The sequence below is a fragment of the Conger conger genome, chromosome 12 (assembly GCF_963514075.1).
Source record: "Conger conger chromosome 12, fConCon1.1, whole genome shotgun sequence".
Lineage (NCBI taxonomy): Eukaryota > Metazoa > Chordata > Actinopteri > Anguilliformes > Congridae > Conger > Conger conger.
In genome coordinates, this window is record NC_083771.1 from 31,203,465 (window position 1) to 31,223,406 (window position 19,942).

At 45.4% G+C, this 19,942-nt stretch overlaps 3 protein-coding genes across 9 annotated transcripts in view; all 3 read right to left on the reverse strand.

Moving 5' to 3' along the window:
* Positions 1-215: 215 nt before the first annotated feature.
* ubc (ubiquitin C) lies at positions 216-4,919 on the reverse strand. Its single transcript, XM_061262485.1, has 2 exons — positions 4,768-4,919; positions 216-3,050 (listed from the first exon to the last, which is right to left on the reverse strand). The coding sequence occupies exon 2, from the start codon at positions 3,041-3,043 to the stop codon at positions 302-304; it is 2,742 nt and encodes a 913-aa protein (XP_061118469.1). The 5' UTR covers positions 3,044-3,050; positions 4,768-4,919; the 3' UTR covers positions 216-301.
* A 1,161-nt stretch (positions 4,920-6,080) lies between these two features.
* tpst2 (tyrosylprotein sulfotransferase 2) lies at positions 6,081-16,231 on the reverse strand. 5 transcript variants are annotated; one of them, XM_061263773.1, is made up of 8 exons: positions 16,115-16,231; positions 15,759-15,821; positions 11,698-12,275; positions 11,031-11,348; positions 10,533-10,731; positions 9,911-9,961; positions 9,330-9,376; positions 6,081-6,514 (listed from the first exon to the last, which is right to left on the reverse strand). In XM_061263773.1, exons 3-7 carry the CDS (start codon positions 12,192-12,194, stop codon positions 9,344-9,346), a joined length of 1,098 nt encoding a protein of 365 aa, XP_061119757.1. In that variant the 5' UTR covers positions 12,195-12,275; positions 15,759-15,821; positions 16,115-16,231; the 3' UTR covers positions 6,081-6,514; positions 9,330-9,343. The 5 variants fall into 5 exon arrangements, with proteins under 5 accessions (XP_061119757.1, XP_061119756.1, XP_061119752.1 ...); XM_061263772.1 differs by lacking the exon at positions 6,081-6,514 and adding an exon at positions 7,049-7,139; XM_061263768.1 differs by lacking the exon at positions 6,081-6,514 and having other exon boundaries at positions 7,177-9,376.
* Positions 16,232-16,821: 590 nt separating this feature from the next.
* The window catches only part of LOC133105500 (seizure 6-like protein), a 46,768-nt gene continuing 43,647 nt past the window's right edge, over positions 16,822-19,942 (reverse strand). For all 3 annotated transcript variants that reach the window (XM_061215638.1, XM_061215639.1, XM_061215637.1), the window contains exons 16-17: positions 18,297-18,405; positions 16,822-17,904 (exon numbers count right to left, since the gene is read on the reverse strand). In XM_061215638.1, coding sequence (XP_061071622.1) covers positions 17,875-17,904; positions 18,297-18,405 — 139 coding nt within the window. In that variant the 3' untranslated portion in view covers positions 16,822-17,874. The remainder of the gene's footprint in view (positions 17,905-18,296; positions 18,406-19,942) is intronic.

Consider the following 19,942-nt stretch of genomic DNA (forward strand, 5'->3'; position numbering starts at 1 on the left):
TTATTGCAATTTGATTAACTGCCAAGTCAGTAACCTCAAATAGTGAATTTGGGCCTTGATCAAATTAAAACCCAAGAACTACAACATTTTAAAGCAATCAAAACCATGCATTGAATCTAGCATTAATGATCAATTACAAAAGAAACCTGGTGAAATGGTTAGATAAGAACTGATCAAAGGAGACTTCTCCCTCAAGACCATAAACAGAGACCAAATTCAGGAATGCTTAAACTTTATTTAATTTGAAACATTTATGGGTAGGGGTGGTTGGGGGACAATACAAGAGCAGAGCTCAGCTTGATTAGTTGCCACCACGAAGACGCAGGACCAGGTGGAGAGTAGACTCCTTCTGGATATTGTAGTCGGAGAGTGTGCGGCCATCTTCCAGCTGCTTGCCAGCAAAGATCAGCCTCTGCTGGTCTGGGGGAATGCCTTCTTTGTCCTGGATCTTGGCCTTGACATTCTCAATGGTGTCACTGGGCTCCACCTCCAGGGTGATGGTCTTGCCAGTGAGGGTCTTCACAAAGATCTGCATGCCTCCCCTCAGACGCAGGACCAGGTGAAGGGTCGATTCTTTCTGGATATTGTAGTCGGAGAGTGTGCGGCCATCCTCCAGCTGCTTGCCAGCAAAGATCAGCCTCTGCTGGTCTGGGGGAATGCCTTCTTTGTCCTGGATCTTGGCCTTGACATTCTCAATCGTGTCACTGGGCTCCACCTCCAGGGTGATGGTCTTGCCAGTGAGGGTCTTCACAAAGATCTGCATGCCTCCCCTCAGACGCAGGACCAGGTGAAGGGTCGATTCTTTCTGGATATTGTAGTCGGAGAGTGTGCGGCCATCTTCCAGCTGCTTGCCAGCAAAGATCAGCCTCTGCTGGTCTGGGGGAATGCCTTCTTTGTCCTGGATCTTGGCCTTGACATTCTCAATGGTGTCACTGGGCTCCACCTCCAGGGTGATGGTCTTGCCAGTGAGGGTCTTCACAAAGATCTGCATGCCTCCCCTCAGACGCAGGACCAGGTGAAGGGTCGATTCTTTCTGGATATTGTAGTCGGAGAGTGTGCGGCCATCTTCCAGCTGCTTGCCAGCAAAGATCAGCCTCTGCTGGTCTGGGGGAATGCCTTCTTTGTCCTGGATCTTGGCCTTGACATTCTCAATCGTGTCACTGGGCTCCACCTCCAGGGTGATGGTCTTGCCAGTGAGGGTCTTCACAAAGATCTGCATGCCTCCCCTCAGACGCAGGACCAGGTGAAGGGTCGATTCTTTCTGGATATTGTAGTCGGAGAGTGTGCGGCCATCTTCCAGCTGCTTGCCAGCAAAGATCAGCCTCTGCTGGTCTGGGGGAATGCCTTCTTTGTCCTGGATCTTGGCCTTGACATTCTCAATCGTGTCACTGGGCTCCACCTCCAGGGTGATGGTCTTGCCAGTGAGGGTCTTCACAAAGATCTGCATGCCTCCCCTCAGACGCAGGACCAGGTGAAGGGTCGATTCTTTCTGGATATTGTAGTCGGAGAGTGTGCGGCCATCTTCCAGCTGCTTGCCAGCAAAGATCAGCCTCTGCTGGTCTGGGGGAATGCCTTCTTTGTCCTGGATCTTGGCCTTGACATTCTCAATCGTGTCACTGGGCTCCACCTCCAGGGTGATGGTCTTGCCAGTGAGGGTCTTCACAAAGATCTGCATGCCTCCCCTCAGACGCAGGACCAGGTGAAGGGTCGATTCTTTCTGGATATTGTAGTCGGAGAGTGTGCGGCCATCTTCCAGCTGCTTGCCAGCAAAGATCAGCCTCTGCTGGTCTGGGGGAATGCCTTCTTTGTCCTGGATCTTGGCCTTGACATTCTCAATCGTGTCACTGGGCTCCACCTCCAGGGTGATGGTCTTGCCAGTGAGGGTCTTCACAAAGATCTGCATGCCTCCCCTCAGACGCAGGACCAGGTGAAGGGTCGATTCTTTCTGGATATTGTAGTCGGAGAGTGTGCGGCCATCTTCCAGCTGCTTGCCAGCAAAGATCAGCCTCTGCTGGTCTGGGGGAATGCCTTCTTTGTCCTGGATCTTGGCCTTGACATTCTCAATCGTGTCACTGGGCTCCACCTCCAGGGTGATGGTCTTGCCAGTGAGGGTCTTCACAAAGATCTGCATGCCTCCCCTCAGACGCAGGACCAGGTGAAGGGTCGATTCTTTCTGGATATTGTAGTCGGAGAGTGTGCGGCCATCTTCCAGCTGCTTGCCAGCAAAGATCAGCCTCTGCTGGTCTGGGGGAATGCCTTCTTTGTCCTGGATCTTGGCCTTGACATTCTCAATCGTGTCACTGGGCTCCACCTCCAGGGTGATGGTCTTGCCAGTGAGGGTCTTCACAAAGATCTGCATGCCTCCCCTCAGACGCAGGACCAGGTGAAGGGTCGATTCTTTCTGGATATTGTAGTCGGAGAGTGTGCGGCCATCTTCCAGCTGCTTGCCAGCAAAGATCAGCCTCTGCTGGTCTGGGGGAATGCCTTCTTTGTCCTGGATCTTGGCCTTGACATTCTCAATCGTGTCACTGGGCTCCACCTCCAGGGTGATGGTCTTGCCAGTGAGGGTCTTCACAAAGATCTGCATGCCTCCCCTCAGACGCAGGACCAGGTGAAGGGTCGATTCTTTCTGGATATTGTAGTCGGAGAGTGTGCGGCCATCTTCCAGCTGCTTGCCAGCAAAGATCAGCCTCTGCTGGTCTGGGGGAATGCCTTCTTTGTCCTGGATCTTGGCCTTGACATTCTCAATCGTGTCACTGGGCTCCACCTCCAGGGTGATGGTCTTGCCAGTGAGGGTCTTCACAAAGATCTGCATGCCTCCCCTCAGACGCAGGACCAGGTGAAGGGTCGATTCTTTCTGGATATTGTAGTCGGAGAGTGTGCGGCCATCCTCCAGCTGCTTGCCAGCAAAGATCAGCCTCTGCTGGTCTGGGGGAATGCCTTCTTTGTCCTGGATCTTGGCCTTGACATTTTCAATGGTGTCACTAGGCTCCACCTCCAGGGTGATGGTCTTGCCAGTGAGGGTCTTCACAAAGATCTGCATCGTCACACTAGACAAGGAAGAGTAAGGAGTAAATCAGTTAAACCAAGGAAACTGGCTGACATACTACAGATTCAGAAACCACCACATTACCACATTAGGACTTTTAAAATTAGTCTGAAGAATAGTCAAGCTTTAAGAATTAGCTGAAAAACTGAAACACCCTGCACTGAAAAGGAGTGGCCAGTCCCCTCTTGGGATGGCATACAGTTTGTCAGCTCAGACAGTAAACCAAGAAAAACACGTTCAGCAGCAAAAACCTTCCCCTAGAGCTGAGAGACAAGGCAAAGACTCTTAACGATGTAATGGCGCCTAGCCCCTCCCAGTCAGAGCAGCAGCTGACTGACGACATTAAGCAGCTGCTTGCTAGCCAGTGCGACGCATCCGCAGCGTCCATTTTGAAACCCCCATTGGCTACCAGATTGCAAAACATACAATTATGACAGCAAGAATCCTTACCTATAGATTAAATCAGAAGGTTTCTAAACAACGGTCGCTAAAACCACACAGAATTAAGTAACGTTACTTAAAAATCGACTGAACCAGAGCTGTATAGAAACGGTTAGCTTGTTTACTACGCCGAAATCGTGTTGCGTTGGGGACAGTAATGCCAAATGTCATCTGGCACACAATGGATTGGGCTTTTTCCGATTCTTAAAAGGGAGGATAACCCAGATCCAACAGTCCGTCTACAGGGCGGCCTCAGGTGCCTGGCACATTCAATGACAGCTGACGCCCAGCTGAGACGCGATACATAAGTTCCAAAGTGTCAAAAACATGGGGGGAAAACAAAAACAAAACCGGAACTTCTAATTATATTGTATTCCTTCACAAAGGTTTTTGGCAGCTAACGTTAGCTAATAAACACCAGACGCTCATCAGCGGCCGTACAGAGAAACACTTGGATGGTAACTTTACATGAACATGAAACGTTAAATCCGACCTTGCCTGTTGCAAAACGAGTTCGCTAGCTAGTTTTGGTGGTAACGCAGTAATAGGGTTTCCAACAACGCTAGCTAGCAAGTTTGCACTGGTTATTCATGTTAATGTTGTTGGCTAGCTAACGTTAGCTACAACGTTAGGGTGCTGACATCTAACATTAGCTAGCATCATATAAATCGTAAATAAAATAATTTCGGTTTTCATAAATTATTTTTATATTCCAACATTGACTTTACGTGTTCAGACCTTGGTTAAATGACAGAAAACACTGCCTGCTATTCACATTCCTCAACCCTATCCACCAGTTATTTGCTGTTGTGACGTCATGGTGATTTCATCTATATAGCTACGAATACATTTGAAAAATATATCGAACATTTGTCGAATTGGGTTTAATTCGTTTACGTTAGCCAACTAGCTAACGTTAATGTTTGCCGACTGACGTTCAATAGCTGACAATAGAACCACGTAAATTGGAAAACCAAGTAACTTTAGATTAGCCAACACATTTTAGTAAACTAGGTGTATTAATTTACACCAACTAAGTTGTGAAGCATTTCACGACTTAAGCGGGTAAACTAAAGACGACAACGAGGGCAACGTCAGCCAAGTTGACCAGCTATCGTTAGCTAGTTAGCCAATTGTACCTGCCAAACTAAAAGCCAACCTAGCTCGCTCATTCGACGATAGACATTAATTCCATGGGGAAAAAATACAAACACATAATGTTAATGATACAAATTCTAACGTATAGTTCTACAATTAATTACAAAACCAATACTTACGAAGTGTTTTTGTATAACACCGAAGAGAAACACAACCACGGCTCACAACAGGAAACAAATCAGCAGCGCAACAAAGGGCTGTGGTTTTCATACCGAAATGTCGACGTATCCCTCCACTGTTACGCCCAAGAGGGACTATAAACTGCGGCTTTCAACAAATTAACAGATTTCCATGGTAATTACGATACACAAAAACATTAATATTATTATACATTATAAATGTATATTATTATACATTACAAATATAAATAATGTTGTTTTTTTGTGGCAAAAAACACGATACGAGAAAATACGTGTTCTCGAATCGCGGAAGCACAAAATGAAAGGAAAGAAAAATGTAGCTGTGTGGCACCAACACACACGCAGTTTAATTTCTAGAAAAATGCGGGACTGTCAGCTGAACTGTTGACCAGACTTAACTAGCTGGCTAGTAACATTTTCGAGTGACAGCTAGATAATTTCGAGAACAAACAAGGATTACCTCAGCTAAAGTAAATTTAAAGTTAAAACCATATTTATGAAATGTCACGATATATTTATGTGGCGTTATGTGCGTATGTAAGGTAGGTAGGCAGGCAAATAGTTGATGCTGTACATTTAATGTTACTATTATTTAATTACACAATGGCCTTTTCAGACCACCCTACAGTGCAGACATATCATTGCCTAGGAAACGGCCTCATTCATGTACTTTCGCTTGTTGGCACCATATGGTTGGAACGGACTGACTGGTGAGTGGGAGAGATAGCTTGCTGCAACATAGCAACAGCTTTGTGATTGGATATTATCCAAATGGTCACATGACTGGTGCAATATCTGTCAAGACTCAAAACTGGAAGTGTAAGCTCACGTAAGAAAGTTATTAACATATTTGGTATTTTTGTTGATTACTTTAGCAAGTTAATCTTCAAATTGATTTGCTAACGTATTAATATTACAAATTAATGTTCATATAATTAACGTAATCCGATTTAAAAGTTTCTAGTTAGTCGCGCAGTAACGGATTTGGATTTGGCAATTACATTTCGTCACGAGAACTAAAAATGCACAGGATAATGTTACCAGCTAACGTGTGGTAAGCAGTAAGCAGTTAAATTAATAACACGGAACTAGTTAATTCTAATCAGTATACCACCAACATGTAGGCTCCTTGATCAAAGCCAGGTATTTATTTTTCGTTTTAACGAAAGCACACCAAGCTCTTTTCCTAGCACTTTATTAGGAACACATGTACACCTACTTATTCATGTGATTATCTAATCAGCCAATTGTGTGGCAGCAGTGCAATGCATAAAATCATGCAGATACCGGTCAGGAGCTTCTTTTTATGTTCACATCAACCAACAGAAAGTGGGTGATCTCAGTGAGTATTTATGTATTTTCACACACAACAGTCTCTAGAATTTACTCATAATGGTGCAAAAAAACAAATACAAATAAACATCCACAGAGTTCTGCTGACAGAAGTGCCATGTTGATGAGAGAGGTCAACAGAGAATGGCTAGACTGGTTCAAGCTGACAGAAAGGCTAGGTAACTCAGATAACCACTCTGTACAATTGTGGTGAGCAGAAAAAGAAAAGCATCTCAGAAAGCACAACACATCGAACCTTGAGGCGGTTGGCTGCAACAGCAGAAGACCACGTTGGTTCCACTTCTGTCAGCCAAGAACAGAAAGCTGAGGCTGCAGTGGACACAGGCTCACTAGAACTGGAAAAAACATAGCCTGGTCTGATGAATCTTGATTTCTGCTGAGGCATAAAAATGGTAGGGTCAGAATTTGGCGCCAACAGCATGAATCCATGGACCCAACCTGCCTTGTGTCAACAGTCCAGGCTGGTGTTGGTGGTGTAATGGTATGGGGAATGTTTTCTTCACGTCATGTTCACTTTGGGCCCATTAATCATCGTTTGAATGCCACAGCCCAGTATTGTTGCTGATCCTGTGCATCCCTTCATCCCTTCAATTTACCCATGTTCTAATGGCTATTTCCAGCATGGTAATGCGCCATGTCACAAAGCAAGTCATCTCAAACTGGTTTCATGAACATGACAATGAGTTCAATGTTCTTCCAGTCACTGGATCTGAATCTAGTAGATCACCTTTGGGATGTGGTAGAACAGGAGATTCGCAGCATGATTGTGCAGCTGACAAATCTGCAGACATTGCATGATGCAGTCATGTCAACATGGAACAGAAACTCAAGGGAATGTTTTCAACATCTTGTGGAATCCATGTCACAAAGAATTGAGGCTGTTTTGCCAGCAAAGGGAGGCCCTACACAGTATTAGTATAGTGTTCCTAATAAAGTGCTCAGTGAGTACACCACATAAAAGAAACTGAAACCCAGTGTTTTTCTTTGTGTGGACAGTTCTGTAAATGAAGCCAAAGGCAAAGAAATGTCAGTCACTTTCACATTTAAAAAAATCACTTTAATGAATGTATCACAAGTGAACCTGTGAGCGAGTCCAAGTAAACAGAAGAATGTATCAAGACCTGATAAGTGCTTTCACCCCACGCATGCGCGTGCTCTCGCTCTCCATCTCTCATAAACACACACACTCTTCTTGTGCGTTTAATCCAGCCATCCTTTTGTTTCTGTAGGTCCAAGGATGGCCAAGCTGGCATTTGTGATTTTGTGGAGGGATAAACTTGAGTTTAAAACCATAAAAATGGTTTCACAGGCCAGTCAAGTAGTTATGCCCCCCAAATCCATCCCCACTACCAAAGAAAATATTTCATGTAGAGGGCTATCAGGTCCAATTACAGCACACATTATGAGCACCATCCATAGGATGGTACATGACTGGCCATAACATTATCCAGATAAAGTGTACGTCAGGCAGAGTTCTCTGCCTCATTGCGCAAAAGCAACTTGGATGCCTACGGTCTACCTGTGCTAGTTTCACAAGTAGTGTAGAGCTCCAGCAAAATGGCTGTGGACTAATTCAAACAACATAGGTGCAAGTTAACGCAGTTCAAAAATGAATGGGTAATGTTACAGGAATGGGAAGCATACAAAGTATGATTGGGCATTTCACATTGGGCGGGAAAAAGTAAAAATGGAAGGGGGGGGGGTGTAAAATCCTTAAAAATGCGGACTAGTGCAAGTGGGGCGTAAATCAAAGTAAGCTGTTCGTTTCCACTATTGCTTTTGTTGCGAAGGAAGAAATACAAAAAAGAACTAAACTGTGCAGTTTACTTCAAGAGAAACAACAGTAAACTAAAATCCAAATTGGTGCCTTTCCTCTTCTTCATGAGGAATGTTAAAAATGACTGGTCCACACTGTCCAGCTGTTGAATGAGTACAGCAATCATAGGCTGCTCTGATATTTTTCTTTCATAATGGAAAAAAGCACTCCCAAAAACAGTCCACAATTACACACCCATTACAGAGAATTATTCACATGATGGGAGACATCAATACATCATATTCTAATGACAAAAAACATGTTCTTCCACTGAAATAGGAAGGATGTCAGGTTTTCATCTTTGAATTCTGGACTGTTTTTTTTTTTTTTTTTAAAGAATGTCTCTCAAGAAGTAATCTACATAAATGTGTACGCAAATGTACCACATATTGCCATATTTCACAAAGCATTACCCCACACGGACATTGTTTAGCAAATGATTAAGCTCCATCTCCAAACAAAAACATTTTGTTGTGTTTGCTTTTTTAGGGGTTATTACTGGTAATAAAAAAAGAGAAATGGATCCCCAGTGCTTTCCTGGATAGCTTGTTCTTTTTTAAAAATTGACCAGACAGGAACTGCATGACAAAGCTCACAAAAAATGAAGAAGCATTCGGACCAACACAGAGCCATTGTTCCAGAGCCCAGTTTCCCTTGTGAAATTGGGAGGAGCGGGCTGCAATTTAGTGCATGTTTCCATCCACGGCAATAGCTCGTCAAGGCACGCACATTTTCAGGCATGTAGCATGTCAAACGTTGTCACTTTCAGAGTGTAACAATGACAGTAGTCACTAAGCTCGACCCACTCGCACACAGACTCCATATTTTACTCCAGGATCTAATGGATAGAGTAATGATGGACAGCACAGAGGGGGGATGTTTTGGGGTGAAAGGAAGGATGCTTGCTGAGGAGTGGGTAGCGTGAAGAGGTGCCAAAGGGATGTGGGGGGTGAGTCCAGCTGATTTTAGCAATCAGAGTTAGTTAAGCCTATACCGAGATGCAGTCCAAAACTCAACAGTCTTGTGCATATGCCTCAGTGTAGTAGTCAGCTCTCTTCTATTAAACCACCAATATTAATTACAAAGAAGAGTGGCACACATGCCTTACAACAATAGATTGGCAAGCAGAACACGAATGTAAAAGGGGTGGGAGATTAAGTTACGAGACTTGTTGAAGAAATCACCCTAAATGACACAAATATAAAAACAAGAATAGTCTCCAGAACATTCCACCCTTTAGCACCACAACTGGGGTGGCCTCCTGCGCTAGGAGGCTGTTAGGCAGGTTTCCTGGCATTGGGACTGCTGGCGTGCACCCCTCCGAGGTGGAACGATCCAGGCTAGGATGTAGATCCGTTTTGGAGGCACTGACCTGCCATGATCTGTTCACCCCTCTGTATCGGAGCCATTGATGAACACCTTAAATGCAGAAAGAGGGGCTTACAACAAAGTCTATATTTACAGAGATATGTCTACCTTCTAACCAAGTACACTTGCAAATTAAAGTGCCATGTCTCCCTCCCGTAGTTCTTGTGTCACTTAACATTATGCTGCTGGTCTACATACTGACTACTAATTATGCTGATGAGGTATCATCTCTAGTTTTTGTCTCAACCTTTATGCCTGTACTTTTGTAGGTCATTCTGTATAAGAGCCTGTGCTAAATGTAAATGAACTCTCATCTGCAGTAGTCAGTTGCAAGGGGATTATTAGGTTTGGACCAGGATTTCTATTTGGTCCAGAGGGTGCTACAGGCACTTTCCTTCTCTGATGTTGCCGCTGATAAGCCGCTAAATGATTGGAATAAGATGTAAAGTGATGTAATGCAATCTAATCTGAAGGAGGATATAAACATAGCGCATGTGGCAAGACTTGGTAACATACAATCTGACGTGGATGCTGCCCATTTTCCCTTGTCCATAGCAAATTATTAATCGATGCTCGCACACTTACTGGTGGCTGTCCTTTCAAATTAGCTGGGGTTTTGAAGTCTCCTTTCAATACCTATGAAAAAAGGAGGACACGCAAAAGAGAAATCCATCAGGTATAATGAATGTATTTTTGCTCTTACATAACATTACATTTTTAGCATTTAGCAGATGCTCTTATCCAGAGCAACTTGCACAGATTAAATTATTTTTAAGACGGAGAGTCAATTTGTTAAGCCTGATATTCTTTTATTGAAGCAATTCAGGTAAAGTACCATGGTCAAGCTTTTCACTTGAAAACACAAGCATGGTGGAAAGTCAATGCTATACATTAAAGGAGCACAGCCAGTCTCTGTTCAAGGGTGGAGTTTGAGCGCCCGTTAACTTCTGGGAAACACAGGCTGGAGTTTCAAGCCAAACTGGATGTGCTTGTTTTGAGAAGTTTTGCCCCATATTTAGAAAACGGCTACACTGATTTAAAAAATGCATACACATAATCCAAAAAGTGCAACAGTGCTCCTTTAAAATTATTTCAGCCTGGGTGCATGTATGTGTGTGCCAACATGAGTAGATAAGGGTGTCCTTTCAGTCCGAGTGCTTACAATGTTACACTTCTTACATAGTTTTACGTGTCTACGAGTCCATACCCTCTCGGTGTTGTTGACTACTGCAGGGTCTGGCTGGCCGTATTGGGGCGGGTTTGCGTGCGGGTCGTAACCCAGCCGGCTCAGCATCGGGGCAATCTCAGCCATGTCTGCCAGGACGTCGGCAGGAATGTGGCCCACCCAGCGAGTCAGAGCTTCCAGATTCACAGGCTTGATCACCTGATCTGTGGAGCGCTCAATCCTGTAAGAGAGAGCGGGAGGGATGTGAGCGGCTTGTCACAAACTGTATGCATATGAAAATATATTTACACATTAAAATACCCCATTCTCTCCCCATCTCTCTCACGCACTCACACTCACTCCAACCATACACACACTTCCTCTGCATTCTCTTTCCGACATGCACACACACATGCGCACACGCACCAACAATAACCATGCCTGGTGCGGCTTTCTCTTCTTTCTCTTTCTGCATTCTCTCACCTGCATGCACACCTGGACAGACACACACACACACATACACACACACACACGTCTCACCGGGACAGGGATACCCCTCCGGGCTGTCCAATGGCGTCCTCGTGGTGGAGCACTCCCTCGTGCCAGGGCATGTCCAGGAAGTGCAGCACCACCTGCAGGGTGGCGCGGGGCTGCAGCACCAGGCTCTCGTAGCGCACCGTCAGGCAGCGGCCTGCGCCAACCTGCACACACTGCGCCAGCATGGCCTCCACCGCCCGGCTCCACTTGGTCAGGCAATCCCGGTAGCTGGACAGGTCGAACCCTGCGATGGTCACGCGGCGGGAGATCATGGAGTGCACCGCCGCTCGGCCGTCACGCAACATCAGCAGGAACTTGGAGCTGGGAGTGAGAGAGAGAGAGATAGAGAGAGAGAGAGAGAGAGAGAGAGAGACATTGAGAGGGACAGAGAGGTGGAGGGAGAGACAGACATAGAGAGGGGACGGGGGGAGGGATGGGGAGAAGAGAGGATAGAGAAAGAGGAGACAGAAAGTGAAAGAGACCAAGAGTGGAGAGAGGAAACAGCAAAGCTGGCGGACTCACTGGAGGAAGCTCTGAGACAGGTAGTGGGTGGACTCACTTGGGGAAGATCTGGGACAGGTAGTGGGCGGACTCACTTGGGGAAGATCTGGGACAGGTAGTGGGCGGACTCACTTGGGGAAGATCTGGGACAGGTAGTGGGCGGACTCACTTGGGGAAGATCTGGGACAGGTAGTGGGCGCTCTTGAGGGTGAAGGGGTCCTTGTTGCAGAGCAGGGGGGCAGGCTCTCCGTGCCGGGCGATGATCTCCAGCAGGAAGGCGGAGACGGCCGAGTCCAGCACCTCCTGGCTGACCCCCGCCTCCTCCAGCCGCTGGCGCTCCTGCCCGGACCTCCCCCAGGCCTGCCGCAGGGCCAGGAGGCGCGGGATCACCCTGGTCTCCTCCCCGCAGCGGATTTCCGGGTGGGCATCCAGCATGGCCCGCATCAGCGTGGTCCCCGACCGCGGGACGCCCCCCACGAACACCAGCGGCGTGTCCTGCCCGTAGCGGTACTCCGTCTGCCGCCAGTCCCTCACCAGCACCGACACTCCCCGCCCGCTCCGGCCCCTGCCCGGGCACTCCAGCGCCCGCTGGCACAGCCGCACCAGGCCGCAGGCTCCCACCAGGCACAGGAGGCCCCATGCCGCCCGCCGGGCCGAGAGCCGCATCACCACGCGTGTCTGTGCGTCTCACCACAGCTCAGAGAGGGGGCGCAACTCAGCACCAAGGGCAGGGGGAGTCATACTGGTCTGAGAGAGAGAGAGAGAGAGAGAGAGAGAGAGAGGGAGAGAGGGAAGGGGAGATGGGAGAGGAGAAGATGTAAAGAAAAAGGAACACCGTCACAAGGCAAAAGCGGTCGCCCAGTCACATTATGTTATGAGAATTCATTTTGCCATTTCAGTTTCTTGTCATTTCAGCTTCTTAGCAAGCCTTAACTCACGAGCACACAGTAGTCTAGCCATTTACTGCAAGTGGGACAGATTCTTATAAGTGATGGAAGTGATATATTATTTTACAGAGTTTCCCTTACACCTGCTATTCCAGGAGGGCTATTCCCCAAACCCACAAGAATCGCTTTGACATGACTGGCAGAATGCAATTATTCAAATGTCCCATTTAGAAATGCTTACGGGAGTCAACTGCTTGAGGAAGCCGAGTATGGCAGATACGCACACACACACACACGTATGTGAGGAGAGGGAGGAGGGTGCATATAGACTAGGCAGTACAATGATAGGGCCCTTAGCAGGGATCACTCCAGCATGCGGTAAGTGCGCTAGTTCCCATGAGATGTGGTTCGATTGCTCAGTCACCACAAACACTAAATTACAGCCCACCGCGGACAGATGGGGGAAGATCCAGTTTCACACTACCGCGCTAACTGCAGACTGGCTGCACAAGCCATGCACACAGACTTCGGCCCCTGGCCCAAACACGACTGCAACAAAACACACAACCAGGCCCACAGTGCCTCCATGGCACAGACACAAATCAAAAGGAGAATATATTTTTTTAATGCCGGTGAGTAAACTAGCTTCTTTCTGAACTGAAGAAACCACCGGGGGGCATTTCCCCTGAAAGTACCCTAGTTCCTCTACTTGTAACATGGTATTACTATTCTTTAGGGAGAGGTAGAGGAACATAAACTGAAGAATATCTTCGAAGCACACAGCTTCAGTAAGTTAAATTAAGAGCTTCTGGAACAAAAGTTCAGTGACCTTTCTTAATTGTCCATAGAATATTTCCATGCATCAGCATCAGACCGTTCTGAACTGCACATGCATACAAGTTTATATATTTGAACTGACTAATGGAGGTTGTTACAAGTGAAGGAAAATAGTGATGTGGGAAGAGAAGGTACAGAGAAAGAGAAAGAAACAAGGGGAACAGCAGAAAGAAGAGCTTTTTCCAGCTGTGAGCTGCATTTTGAACTTTGACCATGGCTCTGACTGCTCCCTTGAGCAAGTTGAAGACACAACTTATGCTCGAAAAAAAGCATAGACAGAACAGCTGACCTGGCAAGGAAAACCATTTGAGTCATTTACAGTAAAAGCATAGATTAGACAATGTTAGAAATAGTCTACAACAGGGGAATGATAAATACAGAACGTGACCAGAAGGCACGAGGGAGACTGAGAACAGGAAGACGGGGGAAATCAGAGATAGAGAAAGATGTGGTTCCCCGTAGGAACAGGAAGCTGCTATGTGGGCAGAAAGGCACAGAAGGTGGCAGTTAGCAGCATATGAAACGTGGCAGAAAAAACTGAAGACGGATAGTTAAGACCAATTAAATTCTTATCTGAGTACCCACCCGTCACCACACAGACACAAAACTAGGTTGCAAAATGGATTCACTGATAGGAACTACGAGTCCCATCATGCGCCATAGGACTACACTTATAGGCCAAACCACAGCAGTGGTTTAGTGTCACATTATGTATTTGCTTCACAGGTACAATATAGGCTACATTTATAAACTTCAGAAAGAGGAGTATTTGCTGAAGCAACTTGGATGGAATACCATGCCTTGACTGTGGTAAGAAAGACAAAGCAACCAGGAAGCCAGCAGCACCCCTCCCCTGTCTGGCAATGCCTCAACATTCTGCCAAAATTTCTAAGGAAGACGTCGAAGACAGTCATTGCAGATTAGAACCAGGTGGTAAGGAGTTCAAATCCCACACAGAACATAATGTGTCTGTTCAACTCCCTCCCTTACATTTCTTTGTTGCTTTTTTCCAAGTCAGTCTGCCTCTGCTAAGGGACTCACAGGAAAATTATAAATAACTAAAATTCACTTGGCAGTCAACTTCTTCAAATTGCTTACAGAACTGGCAAATTCAGATTGTCACTTCTCAGATTCTATAGTGCTTTTCGTAGAAAATGGCTTTCAGGGTCCAGGGTTCAGGGCTGGTTGATCCAAGATAAGAGTTAGGGGAGTTTTCAGTCTACAACAGAAGATCAGACAATGTCTGTACCAAGACTGCTCGAATAAACCAAACAATAGTACTACAGCAGTGAACAGGCTGGTAATAATACTGACTGAATTTACACGTATGGATTACAAATGGCCCTTTTGTGGCTTCTTGGCGATGCACTTTTATTTTCTGGAGAGTGACGCTGATGGTCTCGACTTTTGTAAGTTGCTCTGGTGTCTGCTAAGTGGATGTAATGTAAGTGGGTTGAGTGGGTTGCGGGACCTTACTTTGGTAATCACAGACAAGATCAAAAAGCAAAATCTATGCAGTTGCCATCTAGCCTAATACCTGAAGGCCTGGAGGCAGCATCGTCAGCACCAGATGATGTCACAGGGATGAACCACGGAATCAAACTTTTAGTACACATTTACACAGTATGTAAGAAGACTCCCAATTTAGACATTTGCAATGATTGTACAGATGTATTGCCATTAAAAACATGGGACAAAGCAAACTTAAACAGATGCGTGCACACGCACACACACAAGCTCATAAGGAAGAGGAAAGCTCTAGGTTTTGACCTTGTCTGGTGAAATGACATTTGGGAGATAAAGCCTTGTTTAGGCAAGTGCTGCTGGTGTCTGTCTTTCTGGGTCCTCCATCTTGTCAGTTCAATCAGCTACTTCCTGACAGTCTATACTAAACCCCTTCAGTCATTATCAGACAAGTTATCAGGTTTCCTGTGTTTGGATCTGTGCTTTCCCGAAAATTACCTAGGTACCCATTTTGACTGCACTCTTCTATGTCCTAACTAGATGTGAAAATGACAGCAGCATCGAGTAACAGTTTATGATTAATCAAAATGTGTGCAATTTTAGCTTGTATCGGCCATAAGTGCAAGTACTTCAGTCCCTAGGGTCTATGAGATTGACTGCAGACTCCTTAGACCATAGATATACCACGGTGCCGTATAAACCTTGTATTAGGAAGGAAATAAACTAACCTTCAAAACAACCGAAGTTATTGACGCAAATGCACCAGATGAAAATGCACCAAACCACCACCAGCCTAACCCTTTTTGGTCAGACGTAAATGTCGTGGGTGCAAATGTCGCGCAAGGCTTGAGGTAACAACAGTGCCAGCTAGCACAGACGCAAATACCATGACGACTTATTATCTCAAAGAAAACTAAACAATTCTGCATAGATATATTCATATGAGAGAAACGATTTATGTTACAGAGGATATCTCCCATCTGGCTACTTGGAAAATGACTACATACGCTTTAAGGCTTATTACAGAAACACTGCACTTTACCTGTTTAGTTTAGGTGGACTGGTATCCATGCAAGCTCCATCGCTGGTTCATCTGTATACTCTGCTGAAAGCGACAATAATAATGAATATGAAAACAGCTTCTCGTTCTGAGGTTCGACCTCTCTGCCAGCGCAAGGGAGACTTTAATGAAGCTTCGTGCGAAATTGTGTACGTGTGAATCGTCGCCATCGACCAGAAAGCAGAACTGTCGCTGGATACTGCAAACGAGACCAAAGCAAATTGTGCAAGAGACCGCAAAACATCCAACACTCTCAGACCTACATAAAGCAGTAGGCTATAGGGTAACGTGCTATATCAATAATACTGTAATAAAAAATACGCAAAGGATGCACTTACAATCTCCCCGTTCCTTGCATCAGCACTCCATTTAAACGCTTGCTTGGGCGCCAATGCCATACATAAAGACACACGATCGACACAACAAAAATACGGTACTACTCTCGTCTTCTATGCAAATGAAATAGGTGGAGTTATGCCTCACAAGTACTGTGACGTAAGACAGCCCAACCAAATCCAGTTTTGGATGTAGCCTACCCATTGAATACAGTTCAATGAGCCCACCTCAGAAACGAAAGTGGAAACGTACCATACTTGCGTTCATTTATTTAGATAAGCTTATATTGCATCTTCGATCTTTCAAATAAAAAAATACAGGCACGTTGTTAGCAGGGCAAACGTGCACCTGTTCTGTTAAAATGGGCTCTATCGCCTAAGACTCTTATAACTGATAAAAACGCCATACTGTTAGGTGTTGTGTAAAAGTAGAAATTCTTCCTTTGTTTATAGATGATGAATTGCCAAGAACTTAAAAAGTAACTAAGTTTAGTTAAGTGCCACGGGTTCCACTGGAAGTTCCCAATATCTTGCTGTAGATTAAATGCATTTAATCCCCAAACTGATCATTGTTTAGATAATATTCACCATAGTTAATATTACATCCAATTAAAATTGAACACAATTGGCACAGCTCACATGCTATAAAACAAAAATACAGAATGGTTGTTCCTGCTTTACACCAGTATAAGAATAAAAGGATCCACAGATGTTTTTAAAAAGATTTATTGTTTTTTTTTATTTTGTTTTACCATTTATTTAGGGAAATCTGGAACATGTTTTTATTTTTGAAATGAAAATGTACATTACTTGGCATAAAACATCACACATACATCAAAATAAATACTTCATCTGTAGTTTTTTTTTCCATTTTCAGTTGCATGGGGAGGAGGAAAAGGGGAATCAGATACTACAATATAACCTGTACTAAAACGGTCCAAGTACAAAGCTGTAAAAATGAGAGCAGGCAGGAAGAGTGGGAAGGGTGGGGTGGAGGGGGGTGGGGGGCACACAGATAAACAACCTCTCTCTCTCCCCTCTTTCTCTCTCTCCCTCTCTCTCTCTCTCTCTCTCTCTCTCTCTCTCTCTCTCTCTCTCTCTCTCTCTCTCTCTCTCTCTCTCTGCCTGTGTGCCTACCACCGTTAGACGCATAGGTAACAGCAGTTTGCCTACTCTGTAAATCCCAGACTGTGAGATTTCTCTGGCAGACAGACAGAGCTGTGACGGGTGCCAGTCACTTTTTTTTTCTCAGCGCTTTTGGCGCTTGTGCCCGCGGCGAGTGAGCGGGCCGCTGCCTCAACAGATCCCTCGGTCTCAGTGCTTCCTCTCAGGCTACGGGAGACTGGACGAACTGGGTTCGGAGTGCTCTGCCGGCCCACTTCGCTGTTTTTAAACCACTCCACTACTCTCCTGTATCTCTGCATCCTTCCTCCACCTTCCCCCTCCTCTCCCACCCCTCCCAGCGTAGGTGCACATAGCGCCTCCTCTTTGTCCTCCATGCAGTCCTGTCTCCTCCTCTCTTCGGTTCGGACCCCAGCTCCGTGAGCCCGGCGGTAGCTGCCGCTGTTGTGCGCATGGCGGGCAGATTGGTGAGTGGTCTTAGAGCGAGGTGTATGGGGGTGGGGGGGGATTTTGTGGCGGGGTAGGGGGTGGGGGGGGGATTGGGGGCATTTGAGGGGGGATGGATATTTACATCGATTCCTTTTTTTGGAAGGGTTTGGGGGCTGGGTCAGGGTTCGTTGCCCTAGGGGTGAAGGGGTTTCTCATATTGACACCTCGTATTCCCTTGTGTCCTGGAAGAGAATGTTTGAGAGGAGAAAGGAACAGAAGGAATGAGAAGATGAAGAGAGAGATTATTACACTCACAGAGAGCTCTGTCACAAATGTTTTATCATGTCCATGCTTTTGTTTATCTGAATCTGAGCCCACATTTTTCTTACAATCCTATTACTTCTGTATTCTGGTCAGTATGGGTGTGAGCTTGTGTGTGCGTACTGGGTATTGAACAAAAAAGTGATAATATGTAAATGCTTTACCAGTACTTTAAACTTTCTCATTAAATTTGAGCTGAGAAAAAGAGCAAAAGAAAAGAGAAGAGGAAGCAATAGTAATGGAGAGAAGAGGAAAGGATGGAGAGAGAGAAAATGATCTCAGACGGAAAAATTGTCAGAGAAAAGGCTCTCACCCCCCCTGTCTCGTAGAGGGGATTGTCGAACTCCGTTTCCACAGTGATCTGGCTGTAAGGATGCGGGTACATCAGGGGCAGCCGCAGGTTGGAGTGATGGTAGCGACATCTACGTAGAGAGGAGAAGACCAGTTATGAGAGCAACAGCTAAGCTGCCATGGCAGACCTACTCTGTATACACTGTGCAGCAATGCTCAGTTTTAAATCAAGTCTGACTGAACTAGAGTTTATGTGAGTCCAAGAGAAATACCACATGTTCTGTTCAAGTTGATGCACATAGATTAACACAAATTCAGCAGGTTTATATGTACATTTTATATTTACATGGTAGACACCACTACCCAGGATTAGAACGTAAAGGAAAAATATGCACATTTAGACAATATTTGAATGTTCTGTGGATGGAGCAGGGACAGTTTGTGGCAGTACAGACTCATTGCACGTCCGTGTATCTTGTGCTTAGTGGATGACCCAGACCCAGCCTGGACTAGATAACCATATGAGTCTCTGATGAAAACGGCACTTACACGGTTTCTAAACCCTTTCCACAAGCCCATGGAAAGTCAATGGGTGACGTAACTATCACTTTTTCCCTACAGTCTACGGTCTCACTGCACACTAGCACCCCCAACACAAAAACTTTGTCTCCTGTCTTAGCAAGCCTGACTCCTGAGCTGAGGTGAGATAAGAAGTGAAGCCTGACATCACATTCTTCTGAGGAGAGCCCATGCTTGTTTGAGCTCTACTGAATCAACAGTGGCGATTTAGATGAGCACTGCAGCATGCAAATGATTCCAAATTGGAGATAAGAAAGGAAAAAAAGTTTGGACGTGTGAAAGTTTGTGAAAGAAAAAAGTTTTTCACATGTAGGGCATTTTACATAAGTATGCCTCTCTGCAGACCCCCAAAAGGAAACAGACTGTGTTGACCATGTTGACAGGGTCAGCAAAGTTTGATGAAAAGATAGTGCTCGTCAATACAGAACTATTGCTCCCATCATTATGCTGCCTCTGTACAATTCTGCCACCTCAGTGGAATGCTCCCAGAACTGCTGAGGTCAAATAGTACTATATAGATCATGGGTTTTCCACATACAGTGTTTAGTGTCTTTAGATAGCTTGTGTTGTGGGAAATAGTTTGGTGTCATTGGTGGTGTGGTACACTGGTTGCTGAATAAAGCTCTTGAAGGAATAAACCACAGGTAGTGCAAGTTACCTGTGAGTCAGCATCCAGCTGTGCTACAAAGGTTAACCAGATTTGTTGGACATACAGAGATAACATCAGCAGGGCCATTGTTGTTACCGCTGTCTTGTGACTCTTTATTTGATGATTTGTTGTTTTTCCTGTAAACCCTAGGTATATAGAGGGAAACGTGGAATGGTTCAAGGACACTCGCTAATACGACCTCCTGTGCACCATTTGCGTTTAGCCATTCATATTACACCTTGTAACACATTGTTATTCTATTTCTGCAATGTACATTGTTGAATAAATTGTATTAATTTGAACTTGTATCCTCTTGACTCGCACTACTGCACTTAGCAGTTTAGAGTCCTAACAGACATAGACAACCTAGGATTCCTGCACCCCGTAGTCATTCACCTATACACCAGTGCCGCCACAAGATACATACTAAGTGTATCATT

What these genes read in the sequence shown, in the direction of transcription:
- ubc (XM_061262485.1), bottom strand. Translation starts at nt 3,043, where the DNA reads ATGCAGATCTTTGTGAAGACCCTCACTGGCAAGACCATCACCCTGGAG.
- tpst2 (XM_061263773.1), bottom strand. Translation starts at nt 12,194, where the DNA reads ATGCGGCTCTCGGCCCGGCGGGCGGCATGGGGCCTCCTGTGCCTGGTG. An exon ending in GGAGGGGTATCCCTGTCCCG is followed by an intron (nt 10,732 to 11,030) that starts GTGAGACGTGTG and finishes TCTCTCTTACAG; the next exon opens with GATTGAGCGCTCCACAGATC. An exon ending in TAGTCAACAACACCGAGAGG is followed by an intron (nt 9,962 to 10,532) that starts GTATGGACTCGT and finishes CTTTTTTCATAG; the next exon opens with GTATTGAAAGGAGACTTCAA.